Source organism: Rana temporaria, chromosome 8 (genome assembly GCF_905171775.1).
Source record: "Rana temporaria chromosome 8, aRanTem1.1, whole genome shotgun sequence".
Taxonomy (NCBI): domain Eukaryota; kingdom Metazoa; phylum Chordata; class Amphibia; order Anura; family Ranidae; genus Rana; species Rana temporaria.
In genome coordinates this window covers 105,283,651-105,306,680 of record NC_053496.1, presented here as the reverse complement: position 1 = coordinate 105,306,680, position 23,030 = coordinate 105,283,651, and the positions used below count along the sequence as shown (strand labels likewise).

General features: G+C 40.1%; 1 protein-coding gene across 6 annotated transcripts in view; it reads right to left on the bottom strand.

The window, feature by feature from the left end:
- The window catches only part of COL13A1 (collagen type XIII alpha 1 chain), a 352,395-nt gene that overhangs the window by 131,386 nt on the left and 197,979 nt on the right, over positions 1 to 23,030 (bottom strand). For all 6 annotated transcript variants that reach the window (XM_040320468.1, XM_040320470.1, XM_040320469.1 and 3 more), the window contains exons 7-9: positions 19,682 to 19,717; positions 13,758 to 13,784; positions 12,355 to 12,390 (exon numbers count right to left, since the gene is read on the bottom strand). In XM_040320468.1, the coding sequence (XP_040176402.1) occupies positions 12,355 to 12,390; positions 13,758 to 13,784; positions 19,682 to 19,717 (99 nt within the window). The remainder of the gene's footprint in view (positions 1 to 12,354; positions 12,391 to 13,757; positions 13,785 to 19,681; positions 19,718 to 23,030) is intronic.

The window sequence follows — 23,030 nt, the reverse complement described above, 5'->3', positions numbered from 1 at the left end:
TTCCCATCTGAGTGTTCTGTCGCCTGAAGCAAAATGCCTGTTGCTCAAAAAAAGTACATGAGTATCTTTTTGGCAGATTGGAGGCAGTTTGCACCCCATAGACTTTAATGAGAATGCCTGAAAAAGTGTGACATGAGTGTTTTATGGGCGATTTGTTGCATGTTTTCTGCTCAAACAACAGCTCTTCTCCCCCTAGTGCTCTGAATTGGCTAAATAAAAACACTGGAAGCTGTAAAACACTTGTAGATCATGTCGAAAATGCTCAAAAACGCTCAAGTAAAAAGTCGCTCTGCTCAGGTGTGAATGCAGACTTAGGTGTATGTATAGCTATTTGCTTAGTTTTGAATGAATAGGTCACAACCCTTGTAATTTTTAATTGTTGTTTTGTCCTTGCCTGCTTGATTAACCCTTTCTAATTATCATGATGACAATTCCCTCGCTTATTCTACTGATGACATTGGTTGCAAAGAAAAATAGTAAAGGTAAATCTTACCATCGGGGACGCAGACAATGGTAAAAAAATGAGGGTCTAACTATTCTAGACCCTATCCAAAACTACTAAAAAGAAAAAAGTGATATTTTTTGTTTTTAACCACCTCAATACATGGCACTTTCACCCCCTTCCTGCCCAAGCCATTTTTCAGCTTTCAGCGCCATCACACTTTGAATGACAATTGCGCGGTCATGCAACACTGTATTTTTTATATATATTTTTCTCCCACAAATAGAGCTTTCTTTTGGTGGTTTTTGATCAACTCTGTGGTTTTTATTTATTGCGCTATAAACAAAAGAAGAGCAACAAGTTTGAAAAAAACTAAATATTTTTATATATAATAAATATCCAGTTTATATATATGTATGTAAATGTCATTCTACATTTTGACACATTTTTGGGACCATTCACATTTATACAGCAATCCGTGCTATAAAAATGCACTGATTACTGTATAAATGTGACTGGCCGTGAATGGGTTAACACTAGGGGCGATCAAGGGGTTAAATATGTTCCATAGAGAGTGACTCTAACTGTAGGAGGCGGGGACTCACAAGGGGAGGAGACCGATCGGTGTTCCCCTGTACAAGGAACACACCATCGGTCTCCTCTCACCTGACAGGACAAGGATCTGTGTGTTTACACACACAGATTCACGGTCCTGCTCTCTTACTGGGCAATCGCGGGTGCCCGGCGGACATCGCGGCCCCTAGTGGTCCAGGAAGGCGAGGACTTCATATGATGCCCGCCCAGAACAAGAGCCGCACCACCCAGCCGTCATTTTACAAGTGCTTGTAAACCTTTACAAGTACTCCGTGAAGTGGCTGGCCTTGGGTGATACACAGAGATGAGTGAAAAAAAGGGGGAAGGTACAGCGCAATAAAACTTAATATGAATTGAGAACCTGCACGGGAAGCGCAGGTTAATATAGGGGGTAATAAATTAATAACATTAAGAAAAAATCAATTAAATATGATCAATAGTATGGAAATAATATATGAGAAATAAACCAATATATGTGACATATAATTGAAAAATCTTAGAAAAGTGCAAGAGTGAATCTCACAAACATTTGTGTCAAAATAAACATAAATCAAAAAATTTTTTTTTTTTTTTTTTAAATTTAAAATAAATATGGTGACGTATGATTGGGTGAAAAAAGTCCACAGGTAATGGTCCAGTAAGGTGCTGTTAGGCAATATTCAGAGTGTGACACCAGATATATTCTGAACAGTCTCTCCACCAGAAAGAAGACACCCGGGTGTTAAAGTAATGTAGTCCGCTTACCACACTGTATGACCGCTACAGCGGTCGGAATGGACTCAGGTTAATTATTAAAGTCTCCCACTGAGACTGGATGGTAGGGAATCCTGAATGGGTCCCGCACTGCTGCCTCGAGAACTCAGCTCAAAGGGAAAAAGGTACAAGAAAATTCCCCATAGCGTAATACCGTTTCAACTGGCAGTATTTATTGCAAATATAAAACTGTGTACACTCACATTTAGGCTGAGTTAGCATGCATATAGAAACCAGAGCGACTGGCTGCAAAGTGTCAGGTCTCGGCGTCTCCTCCACACGTTCTCCCCCTGTCTCTGCTCGTGTAGTTGGACGTGATGATGTCAGAACGCTAGCCACGCCTACGCGTTTCATCAGAGATTGACGTCTTCGGGGATTGGCTGCGGCGCTCCTGACCTCACGTCCGCCCTTATATGCCGCCGATCCGCCATCTTAAGGAAGGGAAAAAAACGGGATCGATGCTGCCCTTCTCGATTCCCACTCACCATAGCTGGGAGAAAGGGAATAGCACAGAGAGGGCTACGGGGGCCGGCACAATTTAGTATAATGTACCAAAAGCCAAATAAGAGACAGCGGAGGAAGAGTACTGCCATCATGTGGCAAAACTGGGCATAACATACTGAAACCTAGATGCGAGACAGCGGGGATGAGTACTGCCATCATGTGGCCAAACGGGAGAAGACAATAGTTTAAAAATTATAATAATGGAGCATGACAATGTTGGGAGAACCAGGAAGAGACGCTGAGAAATATACAAATCTTGAATATACATAAAAAATACTTATTTTATTTAAGAAATAATTTAAAAAGACCCCACAATATTGGGACTCTTTGGGGATACAAAATAAAAAGTTAGAATTTGGAAAAAAAAAATTCTAATAATGATAAAAAATATATATCCTAGGGGAACTCAATCTCACCTGGATACCTTAAAATGAATGGCAACACACGAAATATATCTGGAAGACTTTAAGAAATCCTTAGAAGTAAGGATCACTAAGAATTATTTATGAAACTGTTCACATCCCACTCGACATTAAGTCCATGTGGGATGTAACTTTTCATATTAAAAATGAGCTGGGTCTCTATCCTAGAAATAGAGCGTACCTTGTTAATGCCCCGCCAGTGTGGCTGTAGTTTGACAATGGGAACAAACAGAGTTCCTTCCAGATTTCTTTTACACAGAGATGAAACACATCCTCCTACATAGGTTGCACCTATTTCTATCTAAACAAAACACAGATTCAAAGTACGGTAATATTCACATTTGCTATAGTGTAGAATAATTATCTTTATTTTCTTTCTAATCCATCAACCTAATATTACAGTGGAGATTATGAAGGTTATAACATATGGCTTTAATTCACTTTCACTGGTCACTTACCAGTTTGCATGACAGTTGCTGTAGATGACAGCTATTAGAGACATGTGTGTTACACATGGCTATTCCGATCCAGAAAATACATTATGAAGCTTGTAGAGGGGAATTTACTAAGACTGGAGCAGACAGAATCTTTTTTTTACCTTATGGCATTCTCTGCATTACGGAAAAAAAATGAACCCTTCTGTACACCCACCCCCAATCACTTACATGTGGTCCGTGTTCACCTCTACAAGATCCTTCACAATCTGCACAGCTTCCCTAATCTTCTGTTTTGCAGATACTGAGGCCAGCAGAGCCATAGTCTCCTGCTGCCATTGGCCAATTTGCTCAGAGGAGGGAGCAAGGGGTGGCCTCCCAGGCATTGTGTGGCAGGCATTGTGTGGGTCTATGGACACACACAGTACCAGCCAGGAGCACGCATGCACAGGTGTCTCCTTATCAGCTGGCTAGCTATGGAGACACCTGCAAAACGGCATGGGGTACAAGTAGATTAGGGACCAGCCAGAGAAGAAGAGAAAAAGGCAATTTTAGTAAAGAAGTCTCAGGCCCCGTACACACGGCCGAGGAACTCGACGTGCCAAACACATCGAGTTCCTCGGCGTGTTCAGTCCTGGAGACGCCGAGGAGCTCGGCGGGCTGAGTTCTCCCATAGAACAACGAGGAAATAGAGAACATGTTCTCTATTTCCTCGCCGAGTTCCTCGTCGGCTTCCTCGGCCGAAAGTGTACACACGGCCGGGTTTCTCGGCAGAATTCAGCTCTGAACCGAGTTTCTGGCTGAATTCTGCCGAGAAACTCGGTCGTGTGTACGGGGCCTCATTCTAAAATGTAAGTACGGACTGTCTCATAAAAACACCAAAAAATAAATAAATAAGGGTTTAACATCACTTAAATTTTTTTTTTTTTTTTGGATAAAGTCTGGAGTAGTTAGATCCTTTGTTATTTATCTAATGTTCTTTGCAACCAGTGTCGTCAGTACAAAAAGTGAGGGAAAAATAAAATGGTATGGTCATTGCCAGAATAGAAGGCGGGGGGACATTTTCCACTGGTGACACCTGTTCTAACCACAACTGCCCTCACTTTGTTGTGTCTCTGGGACAGGAAATTAAGTGATTTTTTTCTGGTGGGCACACAAAAATAAAAAGCTGAGGAGACCCTACTCCTTTTGCCACTCTATCCAAAACTAAAAAGACATTTACTAGAATTCCACTTGAAAAGCTTTTCCTTCCCTTTGTCTAATTGCATGTTCCCCACCATTGACAAACTCTAGGTGACAACTACAAGCACTATAAAAAGCAATGCTTTGTTTCTGTAACCTATATTAGTGGAACCTTTGTTATCATCACTTCCTTGTCCTGCAATTTTATTAGAATTATAACCTCCTGTCCTGAAGGGTCAGCCCAGCAATGACAGTAAGGACAATGAAATAAATTTAGCTACCAGACAATAATTATATCAAATAGTGTAAATGGAATGTTTTGTAAAACATGAAGTCCAGCCAAACATGGGTGTAATACATTTGGTGTTGTCATATTTGATATATTTTGCTGAGGAAGTGGGAGAAGTCACAAGTGTTTTGTTTTACCTTTAAAAAGGGCAGGTTGTGTTCCAAGACACTGTCTGAGAATTTCTATTTCCTGTTGGCTATCAGTTGTAGGGATCTCAGTACATGCATTACATCGCTGTGTAACTGTACCAACATTGCAAATGCTGCTGGCAAAACAATAAATCTGCAGCTTCCAGGTGTTCACACTTCCTTGAGAACAGAGAAAGAGTGTGTACCAGCTTTCCCATGACAAGGTGTCCAGAAAAGAATGATTTTTTGGACACAATTTTCTGGCCCAGACTAATATGTTTGTATAGGAATTTTACCCACAGAGCATCATGACATATGTGTTTGCAGGAGTCCAGCTTTAAAAGGGAAGTTCACCCTAAAACTAAAACCTCTAAATCTACTTGCATCCACAATCCAAGCCTAACCTATGGGGCATGCCGAATCCCCGATCTAGGTAAAGAGCCGATGATGCGGCTCTTTACCCATGTGGTCAGCTGTGTCCAATCACAGCTGATCACCTGTAAACAAGGAAATGCTGGTTATTGGCTTTGCTCCCCTCAAACTGACAACATGTGAGATGAAAAGAGCCGATCAGCAGTAATTCCTCACAGGGGGGACCTGCACAGATAATCAGTGCCCTGATTATCAGTGCATCCCCAACAGTGCCCATCAGTGATGCCAGTCAGTGCCCAACAGTGTTGCCAATCAGTGCCCATTAGTGATGCTAATCCGTGCCCAGTGAAGCCAATCAGTCACCATCAGTGATGCCAATCATTGCTGCCTTTCAGTTCCCATCAATGCCTGTTCATCAGTGCCGCCCATCAGTGCCCATCACTGTCGCCTATCAGTGCTGCCTATCAGTGCCCATCAGTGCCACCTATCAGTGCCCATCAGTACTGCATATTAGTAATGGGAACAGGGGGGCACCAGACTGAGTGCCGTATAAATCATATATTTAATAAAAACAAGTAGTAACTCATAGGTTAAATTAGATGAGTTCAGTATGTGGTAAAAATCGCCAGTCCTGGAGTCTCATAAACATCCAATTTGGCGTCCTGTTTTCCCTTTGCAGCCTGGGGCACTGGTGTGATCTTACAGGGATCCAGAGGAGGCTGGGAACCAGGAAGCAGGAAACGAGAAGCAGCTGGTCGTGACTTCCCAGGAACAGGAAATGTGATTATTCACAGTGGCAAGTAATGGTAATGCATTTGAGGCTACAGCTTCTTCATCAGACTATGATTGGCCGCTGTTCAACCCCTGTTTTTACTGCATATTAATGCCTCTTCATCTTTGCCACCTCATCAGTGCTCTTACATAGTTACATAGTTATATAGAAGGTGAGGTGGAAAAAAGACACAAGTCCATCAAGTCCAACCTATGTGTGTGATTTTATGTCAGTATTACATTGTATAGCCCTGTATGTTGTGGTCGTTCAGGTGCTTATCTAATAGTTTCTCTTCAGTGCTATCTCATCAGTGTCCATCAGTGCTGCCTCATCAGTGCCCATCAGTGCAGCATCATTAACGAACATCAGTGAAGGAGAAAAAATACTTATTTTCAACATTTTCTACCAGAAACTAAGAAAATATATTTTTTCTTAAAAAATGTATAACCTTTTTCTTTTTTTTGCAAAAAACCCAGTGGCGATTGAATAACACCAAAAGAAAGTTCTATCTGTCTCAAAATAATTAGAAAAATATTGTTTGGGTACAGTGTTGCATGACCACGCAATTGTCAATGAAAGTGCGACAGCGCTGAAATCTGAAAATTGGCCTGGGCAGGAAGGGGGTAACAGTGCCCAGTATTGAAGTGATTAATACTGTTTTAACACAATATTAAACTCTTGTTTTGTATTTCTAAAATAACAAACATGTTATACTTACCCGCACTGTGTAGTGGTTTGACGGAGAAGCATCGATCCTCCTCTTCTCAGGTCCAACGCCAGGACTCCTGCCCCCTCCCTCCTGCTGGGTGCTCGAGTTCCTCGGCGTGTTCAGTCCTGGAGCCGCCGAGGAGCTCGGCGGGCCGAGTTCTCCCATAGAACAACGAGGAAATAGAGAACATGTTCTCTATTTCCTCGCCGAGGTCCTCGTCGGCTTCCTCGGCCGAAAGTGTACACATGGCTGGGTTTCTCGGCAGAATTCAGCTCTGAACCGAGTTTCTGGCTGAATTCTGCCGAGAAACTCGGTCGCGTGTACGGGGCCTCAGTCTGCTGTACAGTAGGTCACGGAAAGTTACTATAGAGACTTATGTCGTTAAATTATGCTAAAAGTATTTTAAAATACATTAAGTGATTCTTGAAACATTATATAACTATATAACAATATGTTTTTTTTTAATTTTCCTAGAGTTCTGCTTTAAATCTCCTAAAACTGACAGCTCTTTCAGCTCCCAGTGGACAGCAGGTGGCGCCCCTGGTTGAGTGCCCAATTATTGTGTGAATGAGTACAAGCCCTTTAATGCATTTTACAAATCTCATGTTAGAAATATTCTCTTCTGTGTGAAACTGAAAATTAGACTATACTTCTGGAATTTGGTTCTGCTCTGGCTATTAATGATTTCCGAAATTTACACAAAGTTGATTGTGAAGGTGGATGTCCTCATAAAACACCTCAGCAGACCCTGTAAATTCAGTTATTTTTCTAATACAGAGCCCACTGTGTGTTAATGGCTTTGTTTGAAGCCGGATGGACAGGCTTGCAGAGGTGTCTAGGAGAAGAATGATTTCATTCACAGCTGTTGCCTGAACCTAGGTAACCAATGCTCACAATTCTCGTAAATGACAGAATGTGGGACATTTGGGTTGTTACTAGAGGAGTGCATCACAATGCAAGGAAATTACAGCACGCCAAATATGTATTTATAATGGGATTTTTATGTATTATAGGTTGATTCATTAGGGGTAATAAATAGAGAAGTCCAACACCCATAATTATGTATTGCAAGACCAGAACTCTGACATCATCCCAGCAGTGGGATCCCTGTTTAATATAAAAGGACATTCGATAATAAACAGGCAGAAATTTTGGAACTATATAGCTTTGCTAATTTTAGGCCATTTACCACTGCAATATTTCAAACCTCATATATTGTAACTCTAAGGCCTCGTACACACGATAGGTTAACCAGAGGACAATGGTCTGAAGGACCGTTGTCCTAGGTTAACCTATGAAGCTGACTGATGGTCCGTCGTACCTACACACCATCAGTTAAAAAAACGATCGTGTCAGAACACGGTGACGTAAAACACAACGACGTGCTGAAAAAAACGAAGTTCAATGCTTCCAAGCATGCGTCGACTTGATTCTGAGCATGCGTGGATTTTTAACCGATGGACGTGCCTACTAGCGATCGTTTTTTTCCCATCGGTTAGGAATCCATAGGTTCATTTTAAAGCAAGTTGGCTTTTTTTTAACCTAAGGTTAAATAACCTATGGGGCCTACACACGATCGGTTTGGACTGATGAAAATGGTCCATCAGACCGTTGTCCTCTGGTTGACCTATCATGTTTACGAGGCCTAAAAGGGTCGTTCATGTGAGATCTTATAAGTCTTAGGTCAGAAACAGGTCGAATGTGATCTACCTGTCGATCACACCCATATGATGTTCATTTGCGGCAATGACAGCTCTTCAACCTTTTTGGGCCTCTCAGGTAATGACTAGTGTTGAGCAGAATATGCCATATTCGATTTCGCGATATATCTCGAATATATATTCGAATATTCGAGATATATTCGCTAAATTCGAATATTCGTGATATTTTATCGAAATTAAATGATTGCGATTTTTCGCTATTGCGAATGCGAAATTAATTGCAAATTTTTGATAACTGCGGTAGGAGCACTCTGATTGGCTCAGAATATTCTTGATATTTTTTCAAAATTTCGCAAAATGCCAATGCGATATTGATGGCGAAATTTCGACAACAGCGCTAGGAGCACTCTGATTGGCTCAGAATATTCGTGATATTTTACAATACAAAATAATTGCGAATATTCGGCAAATGCGGAAGGAGCACTCTGATTGGCTCAGAATATTCGTGATATTTTACAATACAAAATAATTGCGAATATTCGGCAAATGCGGAAGGAGCACTCTGATTGGCTCAGAATATTCGTGATATTTTACAATACAAAATAATTGCGAATATTCGGCAAATGCGGAAGGAGCACTCTGATTGGCTCAGAATATTCGTGATATTTTACAATACAAAATAATTGCGAATATTCGGCAAATGCGGAAGGAGCACTCTGATTGGCTCAGAATATTCTTGATATTTTATTGAAATTTCGCAAAATGCGAATGCGATATTTATTGCGCAATTTCGACAAATGCTGGAGGAGCGCTCTGATTGGCTCAGAATATTCGTGATATTTTTTCGAAATTTCGCAAAATGCGAATGCGATATTTATTGCGCAATTTTGACAAATGCTGTAGGAGCACTCTGATTGGCTCAGAATATTCGTGATATTTTACAATACAAAATAATTGCGAATATTCGGCAAATGCGGAAGGAGCACTCTGATTGGCTCAGAATATTCTTGATATTTTACAATACAAAATAATTGCGAATATTCAGCAAATGCGGAAGGAGCACTCTGATTGGCTCAGAATATTCTTGATATTTTACAATAGAAAATAAAAAGTGTTTTGCATTGGTGGTGATTCTTTACTCTATCCATCTGTCACAGCCGTTTGTCAATCAAACACCTTGAAGATTGAACACGTTCATGCTGCATGCTTTGGACTTTTTTTCACTTCACATATCAAAGACATTTTTATGAAAGATTATTTTTCTATTATTGGGACTATATTTCTTTATATATTTGTTTCACTGTGTATTTCACAAGTTATTTGCGCTTGCTTATTTTATAATTTGCCCACATGTCTTGTCACTAGACATATTTTTTATTCTTGTAGAGCGACTCCATTTTCTGTCTTGTATTAATTTATGTTGTATAACATTTTTGAGTTGCTGCTGTATTCTCCCCTTTTTTTAAGGTATGCGCAATTTTTTCCTTCTTACAAAAAAAATAATATCAAACATACAAATATTCATAACAGAAACATACACAAAGCCCCCCCCCCTTTTGCATCAGAGACAATCAGAGTTCTCCTACCACAGTTATCGAAAATTCGCAATCATTTTCGCATTCGCATTAGCGAAAATTCGCAATTTTTTTTTTTTTATATTTGGCAACATAAAAGGATCGCCTCAGCTTAGCTACTCGGCCCAGGGTCTCTAATCATACCAGCAATGCTTTTAGACGTCGATAGGATGTGATCTGTTTTAAAAATAAAATTGAAAAAATGCGAATATTCGGAATTGCGAATATTCACCGCGAAATTAGAAATATATCGCGAATACTCGAATATGCCATATTCGAGCCGAATATTCGCAATACGAATATTCGTGAGCAACACTAGTAATGACATCTCGCCAGCCTATGTCGTTATTCATGACAGTGACACCTCTTTATTCTGTCATAATTTGTGGCAACAATGGTTCTCCATAACATAAAAAATTGTCACGTCGAAAAATTTGGTGATGTGATGTAAGAACCAAAAATCTAAATAGTTCATTGTAGTGTCTTATACAAGCTGCGTATGTCAAAATGGGTGTAAATAATAAAATCTTCGATGAATCACCCAAGTGCACCTCCAAACAAAGTAAAAATTGCCTCCTTACCAGAAACAGTGGACTCTAGATTCTAATGCAACGTACACAAGATCGGACATTCCGACAACAAAACCGTGGATTTTTTTCCGACGGAGTGTTGGCTCAACCTTGTCTTGCATACACATGGTCACACAAATGTTGTTTGAAATTCTGATCGAAAAGAATGTGGTCACGTACAACACTACGATGAGCCGATAAAAAGGAAGTTTAATGATTCCTAGCATGCATCAAATTGATTCCGAGCATGCGTAGGATTTTTGTGTGTCTGAATTGCATACAGACGATCGGAATTTCCGACAAGAACTTTTGTTGTCGTAAAAATTGAGAACCAGCTCTCAAACATTTGTTGTTGGAAGTTCTGACAGCAAATGTCCAATGGAGCATACGCACAGTCGGATTTTCCGGCAACAAGCTCACATCGAACATTTGTTGTCGGAAATTTGCGGCATTAAAGTCGAAAGTGCTGTATGTAAATCAAATATGGAATATATATATAACTTCATCATGGTGTACAAAACAGATACATAGAAAATATCCACATAGTGAAAAACTGTATGACTTGTATATTAAAATAAAGCAATGCTAATAATACAATAAAGAAGATATAATCCAGCATGTGTATACAAATGTTGGTCCCAATGACATCAACTCTTGACGGAACGTGTGACGTCATTTTTAATGAAAGCTAGTACTGTAGTTGAGATTACAAAGGTTTTCCAAGTGATATTACCATGTTAGTGGTTGGGTTTACTTCTACTTTAAGGCCCCGTACACACGTCCGAGAAACTCGATGGGCAAAACACATCGTTTTGCTCGTCGAGTTCTTTGTGAAGCCGCCGAGGATCTCGGCGAGCCTAGTTTCCCCGTTGACTAACGAGGAAATAGAGAACATGTTCTCCATTTGGCCCGACGAGATCCTCGTCGGTTTCCTCGGCCGAAAGTGTACACACGGCCGGGTTTCTCGGCAGAATACGGCTCCGATCGAGTTTCTGGCTGAATTCTGACGAGAAACTCGGTCGTGTGTACGGGGCCTAAAAGTTTGCTTGATTTTATTTTTTGTTTTTCTTGCAGCACTGGTGTACATTTTCGTATCTGTCGGAAACAACTAATGTATAGCTAACTCTTCAGTTGTCAACACACTTGTTACTTTTTTACTATTAATTGTTTTTTGTATTATAATTTTTACTTTGGGGTGATTAGAGCACATAAGCAGTCTGATCAAAAGCTGACGTTTTTTTTGTAGCGCCTCACTGCATCATTTGAAAAAAATATAAAAACACTGTGGGCCCAAAGCACCACACCACTTCACCCCAGATGCACTGCCGACCCCTGCTTTATCCCCATATACTGTTTTTCCCCATTATTTTGTATTTTTAAAACCTTATTTTTGTTTTGTTATGTGTCTGCTATGGCAGTCCCCATTTCCCATGCCCTTTTGGCAATAACTTTCTTACTAGTCTAGAAGAAGGGCAGAAATTTGTATCAAAATTCAATTCCCAAAGATTTATTTAGATTCACTGCTAACTTCAGGTTTTGTGAATTTCAAACTGGATTTAACCCCCCCCCCCCCACCCTTTTCCACTGTGATTTAAATCTAGGCAGGCATAACAAGGTGAAAGGACAGTAAAACATAGTGGCCTTTTGACTTTTGGACCTTGACAGTTTGCTTTCACTTGTCCACACCTTTACAGCCTTTCCATATGTCTAGGTTGATGTCTATTGGGGGTTTACTTATTGCAAATGAAAGGAACAAGTGCATTAGATGCCTTGTTGAAGCCAGTTATAACTAAGAGGTTATTAGCCCATATCTTACATACAAAAACACCTACTCATCAGGGCTACCAACCTTCTACTTTTTACTGGCATTTTACTACACATTTATAATATTTCAGATCACAAAAACACTTATATTTCCATAATGATAAAGTCGTCATACTAGTACTTACCAAATCTCCTTTTTCACCTTTTTGCCCTGGATGGCCCTAAAATACCAAGAAAATTACAGAATTAGCAGGAGTGCTGCAGTGACTGAGGATTATTACTATATGTGGAAATATGTGGATTATTTGTTCATCTTAACATTTTAATAATTTATGAATAACTAAGCATAGTTTTAACAGGTGACTTATACTCATGTAAGTGTTGTTGATATATGTGGAGAGTCTATGGAACAGTCTACATGTGTACAGGTTATTTGCCACATAAAATATTATTGATGCTGATTTACAAATATTCAGAGTTAAAAAAAAAATCAGACAATAAATTGTCTGAATATTCACATAAATTATTGAATCATGTAAATATCAAACTTCCATTTACTTATTTTAACTGCACATGCATAGGTATTCAAAGTAAACATGATTGGATAATTGAAACGAATATTACACAATTCATTGTGTGAAGATTTTTTACTTTTTTTTAGCAAATCAGGCCATTTGAATCTAAGATCAATTATGCATGCAAACATTGTTTAATTTGAGGAGCCAAAAGATTAGAACAATGACAACGGAACTAAAATGTGCAAATAGCCTGAAATGGCAGTTCTCTGTAAAACCATTTTAGTATAGTCTCACTCTAATCAGTGGCTGCAATCATCAAATCAGTTTAAAGAATCAGGTTCTACAAATCTCAAGGTTACCCAATAAATCACTCTTAATAAACATTTTTGTTTATTTAGCCTACTGAATACTCCCGGCCACTCTGGGGTTTCTTTGTGACCTTGTCACTTGAGTTATTGAGTGAGTTATGAGGCGTACTTATGCCGTAACAAATTACAGTTGAGAGCTGCAGAAAGGTATAAAATGGTTTGTTAAAATAAGAAGATTTATTGCTAGACAGGAATTACCGAAATTGACTATACCGGCAATGCACCCAACTGGTAGCATAATATGCCATTCAATTTGTTAAAATGTAGCATTTGCACATTTATGCACTGTTGTTTCTTTCATGCATAGAGTGAAGGGTTAATATGGTTGAAGTAAAAGAGAAAATATGCTTAAAATGTGACACAATTATCCTAAAAGCAGCCATGCAAACAGTTTTAGAACACGGTTAGAATTTTTCCCAACAAACTAACTTCAGAGCATAAGATGCCACAGTTATAGTGCTAATTCTGGAAAGGAATGCCATACTCACTTAGTGACCCCACACTACAGGTGACATTTTTTGGATACTCAATACTAGCAGCAATAACCTTGAAGGCATATGTTTCCATCATAAAAGTATCTAAAAGGTGGGAACTTTAGGAAACGTAATTCCCACTGTATACGCTACAGACTGAAAGTGTATATACAGAGTGACAGTGTATATCCTACAGACTGAAAAACTGGCTAAGTAATGAGACACTTACTGACTTGCCGTCTAATCCTATTGGGCCCTGAAATACAAATAGAAGATGCTTATGAAAGGTTATAGATGTCATCGTTAGCCACCATATACATGGTGATTGAGTTCTGTTGTGTACCCAGAAGATGTCACAAGATTATCACTTTGTACAAAAAGCACAGACACAATTTGTTTTTAAATTCAGAACCTTCTTCTTCTTCAGCGAAATGTAGATAATGTTGGCTTACTGCAAAAAATAGTAACAAATAGCACTGGCATTCTGTATACCACTCTTTGCATATATTACATATTATTATATTACAAGACACTTGCTTTTAGGACGCACATTTTGAAATATTTCATAGACTCGTGCAAATCTAAATTCATTAAAAAATATGAACTCTACGTAATAGTCACTGAGAAGGAAGGAAAAAAATATTACTAATAATGCCACTAATACAGAGTGGCATGCATTACACAAACCACATACCGTTAATAAATTATGAACACACAATACAACTAATACAAATTGTACATGCTCTTTGTCCATGAGTTTGAAAGAGCATTCTGTAAATAAATCAACATCAATACATTTATTTTTAGGTTCACACATAAATCTGACAATGGGTCAGTTAACATATACTGAAAAAAGTATATGTAACATAAAAGATATGCAAGGCAAAAGTTCACAATTAGTGACTGGATTAGTAATTGTAAATTGAATAGCACATACAGTATACCGTATTTGTCGGTGTATAAGGCGACCGGGTGTAAAAAACGACCCCCTAATTTTAAGATTTTTTGCCTGTACTCACCGTATAAGACGACCCCCCCTTCCGAGGCTTCATATTTCTTCCTTCTGGAGCATATTTTTTTTTTTTTTAAGTGTATTTTGTGCGTGTACTCGAGAGAGGAGCCGGACTGCAGGAGTTGGGAGTAGGCAGAACTCCCCCAGAGGCAATCTGCCACCTTTCTCCATGCCCTGGGTGGCAACGGTGGGTGTGTGAGGGGGTCCTCCCACACAGCCCGCCCTACCTGCTCCGCTATGAAGCCCAACGGGGCAGAGGGACTCCCTATAAGGGAGTGAGAGGATCTAGCCCGCTCAACCAGCCCCGTTAGTCCTTCGCCTCTCTTTTTAGAGACCGCGTGGTCAAAGTGTGTGCATGTTAACCCAATTTTGAGTGCGGGTAAGTGTGGTGGTTTTTGTGGGAGGGGGGTGGGCGTACTAAGCGCAGGCTTACCTTGCATAGCACACCCACCGGGAGCCGGGCTGAGACCACCAAACTCAATTCACATGTAGCTGAGACCGGGATCCGAACCCCTAGCTGCAGAGGTGAATGGCTTGTCAGCGCAGTGCCAATCACGTTGAGCCACCACAGCTCAGCATATTCTTCTTCATTCTTGCTGGAGCCAATCACGGTGAGCGATGTATTCTATTAATGAATACAAAGCCTGCTTGGATTGGCAGAGGCTGTAACATCATCAGACCACGCCTCTCTGACTCTCAAAGCCAATCTGAGCAGGATACTGTATGTAGCCTGCTCAGATTAGCAAAGGTTGTTACTCCAATCCGAGCAGGCTCTGTATTCATTTGAATACTTGGCTCACCGGGATTGGCTAAGCGGTATATACTGTATGTAGCCGAAGCTACATATAGTATTACTGCACATCCAGCAGGCAAACCCGAGCAGCTGACCCGGCGTATAAGACGACCCCTGCTTTTTGTACAGTTTTTTTTAAGTGTAAAAGGTAGTCTTATACGCCAGCAAATACAGTATATCTTGTTTACATTATTATTTATATGAGGTTTAGCTGTGGCGTTACATAACAATGAGACACATTTATAAAGATGGAACCAATGTGTCTGTATTGACTACAACAATCAGGTTCTATTTATGTATAGTGTCCACAAATTTAAAATACATATATTCAATAATTTGATTGGACCTATAAGAATTTTAACTAAGAATGGGCATTTCTGGAATTTTGTAAAAAAAAAAGAAAAGTAACAATCCGCGAGGTTGAAAATGTCTTCTATGGTTCTTTGTGAGGTCATGTGTGGTATAATTTAATGATTTTTGTTTCCAAATTAATCTGCTAGAGTATAAAAAAAAGCAATGAAACAGTTGGTATTGTATTCAAATCTATGACTGCAATAATTTTCCTTATGGTTTAAAAGAAAGAAAAAAGAGAAAAAAAACAGCAACCATGCATTTACAAAATCAAAAGAAAATAAATTCAACTATGACCTAAATTTCTGAATGAATTTAAAGTGGATGTTTTTTTTTTCATGTCACAATGTAGAGAATAAGATTTCCTATCATCTGTGCCCAGTCTTGCCACACAGAGTTAATCCAGCTCTGAGCAATCCTCTTTTATTGTTCAGCGAAAATTAACAGACTTCCAGATAAAAAACCCTGTCTAAATACAAAGGCCGAAAGCCTCTCTCCTTGCTTAGAGTGACAGGTTATTTACATATCTCGCTTGGACATGTTTATCGTATGTTATGTTATGTTATGTTATGTTTATCATAATATGAGGTGATCCACAGGTCATTGTATATTACCAGGATGTGTTATGTGGGGGAGGGGTGGATTTCTCACTTTTTATACTGTGGATCACCTCATATTATAATGCACAGCAGTTCTGTAATTTATGGCTTTAAAAGGCAGGACCGTGGTACATTCTCTTCATGCCCATCTAGCAGCACCCACTTGGTTCTGAAAGAATGTATTCACCAAAATAGTTTAACACACACAATCACGTTTATTGTCATTTATCATTGCTTTGTGTTGCATTGCATTCCCTTAAATATTGCCTGCAGTTTAAGCCTGATGCTGTTTGGACATTAACTTCATTGCTCACCCGGCTGGCAGAGCATTTGGAACATGGCTTGGATGTTACGGGGCACTGAATGTATTTCTGCATTTAGAAACTGTGTATACTTCTTCCAAAATGTTAAAAAATGCCCACTGATATGAACAGAAATACTTTCTGTTATATATAGTTACATTAAGATAATACAGAATACCAAAGTTTATGTTATTTAGCGGGAAGCTGTTTCCCTTCTTTACCTCATATTAGAAATCTCTCAGGGGAAAAAAATAATAATTCTAGCTGTATTGACATAAAGGCACAAAAAATACATCTGTGAAGTGAACATAAAATTATACATAATAATGACAATAATATTCTTACCACAATAATGCAAGTTGTAGCTCCCAGACACTACTTATCTTTATAAGGGCTTATTTACACTTGCTTCAACTTCAACACACGTTGCTTCAACATGCTTTTTTGATGTGTTTTGGATGCTTTTGTGATGCTTTTTTTTTAAGCTTTAATGAAGCTTGGCAGATGCCCTGTGTGTGTGCTGAGGCCCAGTTGACCCCCGACTCAGTAGTACCCCCACTCAACATATCCCCAGCTCCTTAATACCCCTGTTCAGCACTAGTACCCTCATTCAGCAGACCCTCAGCTTATTGGTAGCCTCACTCAGCAGATCCCCACTCAGTAGTAACCCCCCGCTCTGCTGATCCCCACTCAGTAGTAACCCCTAGCTCTGCTGATTTCCCACTCATCAGTAACTCTTGGCTCTGCTGATCCCCGCTCTGTAGTAACCCCTAGCTCTGCTGATCCCCCGCTCAGTAGTAACCCCTAACTCTGCTGATCCCCGCTCAGTATTAACTCCCCGCTCTGCTGATCCCCACTCAGCAGTAATGCCTAGCCCTGCTGATTTCCTGCTCAGTAGTAACCCCTAGCTCTACTGATCCCTGTTCAGTAGTAACCCCTAGCTCTGATGATCCCCGCTTTGTAGTAACCCCCCGCTCTGCTGATCCCCGCTCTGTAGTAACCCCTAACTCTGCTGATCCCCGCTCAGTATTAACCCCTAGCTATGCTGATCCCCCGATCAGTAGTAACCCCTAGCTCTGCTGATCCCCGCTCAGTAGTAACCCCTAGCTCTGCTGATCCCCCGCTCAGTAGTAACCCCTAACTCTGCTGATCCCCGCTCAGTATTAACCCCTAGCTATGCTGATCTCCTACTTAGTAGTAACCCCCAGTCCTCTCTCTGGTCCCTGCTCACCTTCTGCTATAGCATTCTCATGTTGCACAACATGTGTTCTGTCTGCTAGTTGCTCTGCTCCAGTCTGGATTCCACTCACCTTCCTGCTGCTCCACGCTGCACACCAGATATGACATCTGCACCAGACACTTCCAGAATATATACACATGAACCAGAAGTGACTGCAGATGACGTCTTTCTGGTTCACTTGTTGGTCTTCCAGTGCATCCTGGGATATCTCATATCTGCAATACCTTCCAAACAAATTGAAGCTAAAGCTGAAGAAAAGCCTCCTTAAAGCTGCAGGTGCTGTAAGTGAGCTTCCATGAAGGCTTTGAAGATGCTTTGAAGCACTATAAAAGCGACGTGGGATATCATTTCTAAGTGAAGCAAAGCAAACACAACGAGCTAGATTCAGGTAGCTCGGCGCATCTTTGTTCCGGCATATGCGCTACGCCAACGTAACTCTGAGAGGCAAGAGCAGTATTCAAAAAGCACTCGCCACGTACGTTGCGGCGGCGTAGCGTAATATGGTCGGCGTAAGCCCGCCTAATTCAAAGTAGGCAGGTAGTGGGCGTGTCACATTTAAATTAACCGTGACCCCATGTAAATGAAGGGTCGTTCGAACGGCGCATGCTCAGAATCACGTCGCATATACTCCCTAAGAAACGACGGCTCAATGCGTACGACGTGAACGTAACCTACGCCCAGCCCCATTCACGTACGACTTACGTAAACATTGTAACATCCGACGGCTGTTCCGACATCCATACCCTAACATGACTTACCATTGCTTTTGGTTGGATAACTTTACGCCGGACGTACGCCTTACGTAAATGGCATAGCTTACTGCGACGGGCGCAACTACGTTCGTGAGTGGGCGTATCTAGCTCATTTACATATTCAATGCGTAAATCTATGGAAGCGCCCCTAGCGGCTGGCGTAAATAGGCACCCAAGACCCGACGGTGTAGGAGACTTACATCGGTCGGATGAGGCCAGAATTCAGGCATATCTAGTATTGAGAATAAGGCGCATAGATACGACGGCACATCTGTTCACTTACGCTGCGTATCTGTAGATACGCCAGCGTAAGTGTTTTCTGAATCTGGCTCAACATGTGAACAGGACTGTAAACTAAACATTTTTTTAGTGACAGGGGCTTTGATTGGCATTCAGCGTGCTTTAAAAAAGCATGTCCAATGCCACATTTTGAAGCAAGTGAAAACAAGCCCTTATTGCAAGTTGCAACCCCTTAGCTGCTAATTACAGAGTTTATTGAACGCTATAGGAAGGATCTTCTATGTACATGTTTGTGTGAACATACTACAATAGCATCATATTGGGGTTAATTGCTAAATGAACAGCCTCTCTTGTTTTAGTTAAAGTAAATGTTAGAAAATAAGGACCTGTGTTAAATATAAATAGCCAATTATGTGCTTTTTAACCATGATTGGAACTTCAAAGTGACCCTAGGTTCACATTATTTATCAACATTTACTTTGCTAAGAGAACTTACACCTTGCAAAGTAAACAAAAGAGGTTGCTAAGGGATCAGCCTTTACTACTTTGGTATATCGACCCACTCTTTAGGTGTCCGTGCTGTAAGTATCACTGACCACTAGAGGGCTTCAAACTTTAAAAAGAACTCATGAATATCGTGAAAATCATTCTAAACAGTTACAAACAGATCTGTTTGACTACTCAAAATCAAAAAACATTTGTTTACTTAATCATTAAATAAGTGACTACACTAAAATTCCTAAAATGGTTATTTTTAAATAGAATTCTTAAGAATCCACCATATATTATATGGGAAAAAAACACAGTGAAATTTATGCAGACATTTCCTACTCCGACCATTTAATGTTTAGTTGCTTGACTTACGGGAAATCCAGGGAAACCTCGTGTTCCAGGCTGACCCTGAGGGAAAACAGAAATGGTTAGGATTGATATCTCGGACACAACTAATATTCATTTATAATTTTAAAAAAAAAACATTTATTTGTATCCATAAATGTTATTACTTATATTTGAGTCTGTATCAATGTAATTCATATACATTTTTTTTTATTTGGTGATATTTTAATCCAGCTTGTCATGTGACCAGCCTGTTATTTTTTAAAGCAGGGGCATGGTTTAAAGCATAGTCCCACATATTTAAAAGTTTGGTTGTTATAAGGCTGGCCAGCATAATAAAATGTTTTGTAAGCAACATGTTTTACTTTTGGAAATTAGAAATTGGTTTTATTTATTTAAAGTATTACTGGTATTTATATGGAGCTGACAATTGACACAGAGTTTTATATACTGTACATTCCCATAAGTCTCTGCCATCAAGGTGATTACAATCTAAGGTCCCCATCTCACACGCATACACATAATAGACAGGAGTCATTAAACCTACCAAAACATCTTTGTATTTATACAATGAAAAAGGGTAAGGTTCTGTTAGAAATAATTAGGTATGCCACAATTATATTGCTGTATTAATAATTAACTAGGGTTGTCCCGATACCACTTTTTTAGGACCGAGTACAAGTACCGATATTTTTTTTCATGTACTCGCCGATACCGAATACCGATACTTTTTTTTAATGTCACGTGACAATTTTCAAACCACAATACAGACTAATAATATGAAGAATGTCCCTTACATTGGCGGTCATTGAGAAGAATGCTCCTTACATTGGTGGCCAGTGAGAAGAATGCTCCTTACATTGGTGATCAGTGGGAAAAATGTCCCTTACATTGGTTGTCAGTGAGAAGAATGTCCCCTTCATTGGTGGTCAGTGGGAAGAATGTCCCCTTCATTGGTGGTCAGTGGGAAGAATGTCCCCTTCATTGGTGGTCAGTGGGAAAAATGTCCCCTTCATTGATGGTCAGTGGGAAGAATGTCCCCTTCATTGGTGGTCAGTGGGAAGAATGTCTCCTTCATTGGTGGTCAGTGGGAAGAATGTCCCTTTCATTGGTGGTCAGTGGGAAGAATGTCCACTTCATTGGTGGTCAGTGGGAATAATGTCCCCTTCATTGGTGGTCAGTGGGAAGAATGTCTCCTTCATTGGTGGTCAGTGGGAAGAATGTCCCTTTCATTGGTGGTCAGTGGGAAGAATGTCCCCTTCATTGGTGGTCAGTGGGAATAATGTCCCCTTCATTGGTGGTCAGTGGGAAGAATGTCCCCTTCATTGGTGATGAGTGGGAAGGATGCTCCTTACAGGTCCCTGTTGCAATTCAACTTACCCACCTGAGGACTCGCTCTGCTCTCCGCCCCTGCCCCTCTCTCCACCGGCTCTCCGCCCCTCTCTGCCTTAGCCCCTCTCTCTACCCGCTCTCCGCCCCTCTCTCCTCCCGCTCTCTGCCCCACCCCTGTCTTCGCCCCCGCCCCTCTCTCCGCCCGCTCATTGTCCCTGCCCCTCTCTCTGCTCGGTCACCGCCCCACTCTCTGCCCGCTCTCCGATAAAAAGTATCAGACTGGGCATCGGGAGCATTTGCGCACATGCTCAGTATCGGTCCCGAAACCGATACTAGTATTGGTTTTAGGAAAACCCTATAATTAACCCTGCAATATATTCTCAATTCCAACTTTCTGGTCCATAGCTGGTAAAATAAATCTCAAAATATATGAAAATAAAAAGTAAAAAATGGTAGGATCTGTAGGTGCCAGACTAACTAAATAGACGTTCAAACAAGTTTTTATCAACAAATCGAATGGTAAATAATGGAAAAAATATGGAGTAACGGAAAGGCAAGCTAACTATCCTAAACTACTACTACTCTAGATTAGATTATAAAACACTTAGATTACACTTTTTTAAATATTTATTTTAATTAATTTTGTTAATTTCATGTATATATAATTTGGATTTTGCAAAACTATTTCTGATACAAGCAACTTCCACTTGTATCAGAAGCGTTTGGTCAGCAGGGTTTGGTCAGATTTCAGAAACATTTTCTAATTACACCAGTTTTTTATTTATTGTTTTGAATATATATATATATTTTTTTTTAATACCCTGCTTCTATTTTGTGTTTTAAAAATAAAGTGTAAATACAGTTGATATCCAGTGCTCCCTGCATATAGGAGTAATATAATGGAGAATAATAGAGAATGAAGCCAAGAAGAACAGCACGCCAAACCAATAAAGAATAAATAATTTTAAATCCGCACCTATTCAAAATATGAATTCAGTTAAGAAAAAAAATAATATTAGCACATACTTTATTGAAAGTATATCTAAACCCAAGAACATCTAATATATTGTGGTTTAGCAGTTCTTAGGCCCCATTCTCACTACTGTGCTTCGGTTTGGCCACATCGCGGGTGCAGTGCAGAGTACTTGCTGCAGTATTCCTGTGGGTTACCCACAGTTTCCTAAAGACTTCTATTACGTCCCATGTTTTTGGCACGTTTTCTGAAAGATGGCACATGCATGACTTTTGGCACACTTTCAGAAAATGCATCAAACATGCAGGACATAATAGAAGTCTATGTGATACCGTGATCAAAAAATACCTGTTTACCATACCAGAAATCAGTAAAAAGCTCAAAAAAGTGTGAAAACACACACACAAAAATAAGGAAAGATGGGCTGAGGGGAGAGTTTGTGAAAAAAAATGCTTATGCTCAAAAAAAAAGCTCAAATAAGCTCAATAAAAACATGCAAAAAAAGCACAAAAAAACACAAGCTTTTAGGCATGGAAATACAACCATGAATGTCTGAAAAAGCAGCTTTTTTTTAGCTGCAGTGTGCATGAGTCCTAAGGGGGCAATGCTGCTCCTCCATAGTTACAGTACAATAAAGCCTCGTACACACGACCGAGGAACTCGACGGGCGAAACACATAGTTTTCCTCGTCGAGTTCTTTGTTAGGCTGTCGAGGAACTCGACAAGGCAAGTGTCTCCATTCCCGTCGAGGAAATAGAGAACCTGCTTTCTTTTTGGCTCGTCGAGTTTCTCGACAGTTTCCTTGACGAAAATGTACACACGACCGGTTTCCTCGGCAAAAAAATATCTCCCAGCAAGCTTCTTGCTGGTTTTTTGCCGAGAAACTCGGTCGTGTGTACGAGGCCTGAGTGAGCTTTGTCACCCTAGGGGAGTATGTGTGTGTTACTGGTAGAACCATAGGTGTAAAAATAAAATAAAATAAGAAACTAATGCAGCCACCACTTATAAGAACGGGTAAGTTTCAATATATCAAGCTTTGATTTTTGGGTTTAGGTCATTTCCAATCTTCCC